We start from the raw sequence: 4,294 nt of genomic DNA on the forward strand, positions 1-4,294 counted from the left end.
ATTTAACAAAGAAATAAATAGGTTAAGGATGAAAGCAATCTAGGGGTTTGCACTGAGTTTGCCAGTGTCATAGCTTCCTTTAAGAGTCCTTCCTCACCTCTTTACTGAAGGACATGAGTTATTTTGTTATTTAAAGTCTTCCAATTAAATAAGACTGTTACTGAAGAACAACTCGAAAGTACAAAATATCACGAAATCTTTTCAAGTAGCAATTCATAGGGGGATTTCTGTATCTTATCGTTAATAGATGAAGCAAAATGTTACAGTTAACCGTTACAATTGCTCTCACTGCAATCCACCACTTCATCCTGTGCACTGTTACACTCCGCTGGCATCCAGAACTCCTGGGAATCTCTTCTCAGCGGAGTAAGAGCCAGAGCCTGCACCTTTCCCAGAGCTGCCCTGCAACACCGTGATCCAGGGATTTTAGGATATGAGGCAGATCTGTCGTCGCTTCCACGTCCTCTCTCTCTTCCCCCTCTGCTATCTGGTGGAGCTGAGTGCGAGTCCCTAGGGCTTCCAGTGAGTACCATGTTACTGGTGACTTACCGAGCACCGAGCACCGCACAGGGAATAAAGAGTAAAGCCTTGGACACCTGCTGAAGCCCACCTCAACCATCATCCGTCTTGGCCTCAGTCTTCAGGTTTTCCTCTTGCTCCCAGGGCCTAATGCCCGAAGAGTGGGTTCACTCAGAGCTCTCCTGCAGTCGGTGGGGGGAGCATACTGACGACCCCAACGCCTCCTCCCACTCTGCCCCGGCATCCTGCGTCAGAAGACTCTGGAACCCTGGAACTTCACGCACTCCTCAACATCGCTGGAAATCCACCTCTCTGCGTTTGGCTTCACGGTGAGTGTTGAGGGCTAGATCCAGATTAAGAAAAAACGTATATAAACTTGTTCCTGGTTGGCTCCTCCTTCCTCTAGAGAGTGGAGTCGCTTAGCAAGGCTTGCAGGCTTTCCGCCGCTCCACGTTTTATAGCCTTCATTGAACTAGGTGGGGGTGGGGAACTGGGGAGGAAAAAAGTGGTCGTGGGCGGCTGGGAGAACCCTCTGTCAGTCCCCCGCGGCCGCACGCAGGTACCTTGCAACGTCGCGGTGGCCCTGCTCCTCAGCCAAGTCCAGGGGCAGGCGGCCCCAGGCGTCGTGCACATCCAGCCGCGCCCCGGCCCGGTGCAGCGCCACCAATGTGTCCAGGAAACCCTCCCGGGCGGCGTCGTGCACCGGTCGGGTGAGGGTGGCGGGGTCCGCACAGTTGGGCTCGGCGCCGTGGAGCAGCAGCAGCTCAGCTACGCGGACGCTGCCCATCATCATGACCTGAGGGAAAGAGAGAGCACAGTGGTCAGGGCGAGGGTGCAGGGCGGAGCACGTAGAGGCCCTTCAACGAAATATCTATTTGTGAAGACCCAGTGCAGAGGCGCACAAGTATCGAGGCTGGTTTCTCTTCATTTGCTGACACAATCTCCCCGCCCCACACCGCCCCCTCCTAGTTACTGTACTCTTTACCCAGCACAAATTAAAATTTCATTTTATTGTCCAAATGTGCAGAGACAGAACCAGCTGATGGTAGAGTGATTATCGTTATTGTAGGAAAAAAGTTATTGATTTCCGTTGGCTCATGGGAATCTCTTTTGTTAATTTATGGGGTGGAGTGAAGTTTAAGTGGCGTTTAAAACTTTTTCTTCCTGCTTCCTCCTCCCCCCCCGCCCCCCCCCCCCACAATCCAGGTCTAAAAATATTAGGTAGTCAACTGGTACTGTTTTCTTAGAAGTGGGGAGTAATGCTTTAGGGGAAAAAACAAGAAACAAATAAGTTTCTTAAAAAGGTTTACTTTGTTTAGTTCTAGCAAATCCCTTGTGGAAGGCTTTTGTTTTTCATTGTCATATGTGTCTGTGCTCATGAAAGGATTGTAGTCTGATGATTTGAGCCAAAATTGGAGATCAGAAGGGAAAAACTAAACCAAGTCACACGTAATCTTATAAAACGATGAAAACGAATGATTTCTTTTAAATAAATAGTTCACCATTTTTAATATTTTAGGTTAATGTTACACCAAAACATTTAATTTTACATGTTACATTAAATATATTAATAGTGCATATATTTAATGTGACATGTAAAATTAATACTATATTGATATTGTATAGGATTTTATAATTACTAAGATTTTATGTTAAATGGCAAATATTTTCTATACAAAAAGAGCTTAAATGCTAGCATTCAAGTCAGAATGGTGTGTAAGTAAATCGATGTTTTAAAGGGGCAATCCTATAGCAGCCTATGTGTACATGTACATCATGCAAGCATTTGCTTTTGTATTTTAATGATAAAACAATTTTTGATAACTAAATGTTCAAAATGGAGTTTATGTGCTTTAAAATGTACCATGTAATTTAAAGGCATTATACCTCTAGTGTTTTATAGTTTATTTGCTTGTTTCATGAATATTAGAAATGTTCATTTCCTCTCTTAAAAACCATGATAACCATAAGTCATTTCTACTAGTGATGTAAAGGATATTTTACATACACAAAAGAGAGGGAAAAAGTGGTTCTTAGTATTTCAAAAAATGGTGAATCCAAATTATAAGAAAACTTGTTTTCATAATAATAGAATTTTCTCTTTAAGTACCACTTTACGATAGTTTTGCTACTTTAAAATATCCCTTATACCACTTTTCTAATAATTCAAAAGGAATGAACACTTATTTTCTTAAAAATCTACACTGTTAACAAGATTCCTTAATATTAGCTTAGTTATGGAGGGTGCTGATGAGGTGAATACTGAATATAACCATAATAGTAAACTGTAAAGTACAAAGCCATTATCTTAGATTTTAAAGGAATTTTAAAATTCAATACTAATTAAAATAGGATTAGGATTAGTAGTTAAACATTTAAGAAGTATATTTTAACAATGAAGAGATTATTTATGAAGACCCTCTGCCATTCAAAGCGGACCTAATACCATTGAGGATGATAATTAAACATAAAAAAATCTATAGAACCATTTTTAAAAATTTTATGCATCACTCAAGGGAAGCTGCTAAGATAAAAGGAATTAAGTACTGTGGTTGAGGAATCCTGTCGCATTCCTTTGAACTCAATTCGCCTCTCTGAGAAAAGAATACAAAAGATCTCATAGAGAGGCTTAAAAGTTCACCTTGAAATGTTTTCACGGTACTATGAGTTTGTAGAATTCCTTAAATCCAATCCAGATTATGTAGATTTTAACTTACTTATCTTTATCGTTGAGAGTAGACAGACAAAATAGTCCTCCTTTCCAAATAACCTGTCCTTTCCCCCTAATTGAATCTATTCTTTAAATCTCTGATCATGAGATGGCAGAAAAATATTTATATTTTACCACCATTAAAAAGGAAACCAAACTGAAGCAGTAGGTTTTTCAATTTCTTTCTTTAAGATTTTTGCTGAGTAAAAACTTGCTTTACTCCTGGGCTCCACACCTCCAGCAAGAGAGGCTGCCGCCCAAGTTACGTCGGTAATCTCAGTCCCAGCCCGGACCCGCGGAGGCCGCGCCCGCGTTCGCGCGCCCCCTGCCGGCCGGGCGCAGGGGCCCCCACCTACCTGGATCGCTCGCCTCCCGAAGCGGTTGACTCCGTTGGGATCCGCGCCCGCTTCCAGGAGCCGTTGCACCTTCTCCACTTGCCCCCGCGCCGCGGCGTTGGCCAGGCCCGCATCGCTGCCGCCACCACTGAGCATGCCCTTGTTCTCCTCGCGCATTTCGCGGCCCCCAGGCACGGAGCGGCCTGGATAATCCACTGCGGGCCGTGAGCTCCGCGACCCTCCTCCCCCCTTCCGCACCCGGCTCCGGCGCAGGCTCCCCTCTATAGGAGGGCTCAGCTCAGCTTCAGTCCCCCCTCGCCGTCCTTCTGCGGCTTGGGGGCCCGTGCAGTGGCTGAGCGGCCCGTGGGTAGCTCTGGGCTTTTCCTGTCGCCCGAGAAGCTGAGGACTCGCTTGGCTCGCTCCTGGGAAAAAGCGTCTCGCGCGGGCACAGCCAAGCGCAAAGCCGCTCTGAGTGCGGACGCGTCGCAGCGTCCTCACCGCCCGGCCTGGCTCTGGCAGAGTGGGGGCCGGCCGGGGAAGAATTCCGTTTTCAGCTGGCCTGCCGGCCGGGCTCTCCCCACCCCCTTATGCTCCGCCCCTTGTCGGCGGGCCGCAGCGGGCGCTTCCCACTGAACTTGCGGGGTGGCCAGGCCCGCAGCCGCTTCCGTCACAGACGACAGGGGGCGGGGGCGCCCGCCCAGAGGGTGCTGTGGCGCATGCGCCAGAGCCT

General features: G+C 46.8%; 1 protein-coding gene across 1 annotated transcript; it reads right to left on the minus strand.

Annotated features, from left to right (window-relative positions):
* Nucleotides 1–214: 214 nt before the first annotated feature.
* LOC138387323 (cyclin-dependent kinase 4 inhibitor B) lies at nucleotides 215–4,041 on the minus strand. Its single transcript, XM_069474265.1, has 2 exons — nucleotides 3,586–4,041; nucleotides 215–1,315 (listed from the first exon to the last, which is right to left on the minus strand). Exons 1-2 carry the CDS (start codon nucleotides 3,739–3,741, stop codon nucleotides 1,055–1,057), a joined length of 417 nt encoding a protein of 138 aa, XP_069330366.1. The 5' UTR covers nucleotides 3,742–4,041; the 3' UTR covers nucleotides 215–1,054.
* Between the last annotated feature and the right edge of the window lie 253 nt (nucleotides 4,042–4,294).

The sequence above is a fragment of the Eulemur rufifrons genome, chromosome 7 (genome assembly GCF_041146395.1).
Source record: "Eulemur rufifrons isolate Redbay chromosome 7, OSU_ERuf_1, whole genome shotgun sequence".
Lineage (NCBI taxonomy): Eukaryota > Metazoa > Chordata > Mammalia > Primates > Lemuridae > Eulemur > Eulemur rufifrons.

Coding starts and splice junctions, on each gene's coding strand:
- LOC138387323 (XM_069474265.1), bottom strand. CDS start 3,741: ATGCGCGAGGAGAACAAGGGCATGCTCAGTGGTGGCGGCAGCGATGCG. Junction 1,316..3,585: donor TCGGGAGGCGAGCGATCCAG/GTAGGTGGGGGC, acceptor TCTTTCCCTCAG/GTCATGATGATGGGCAGCGT.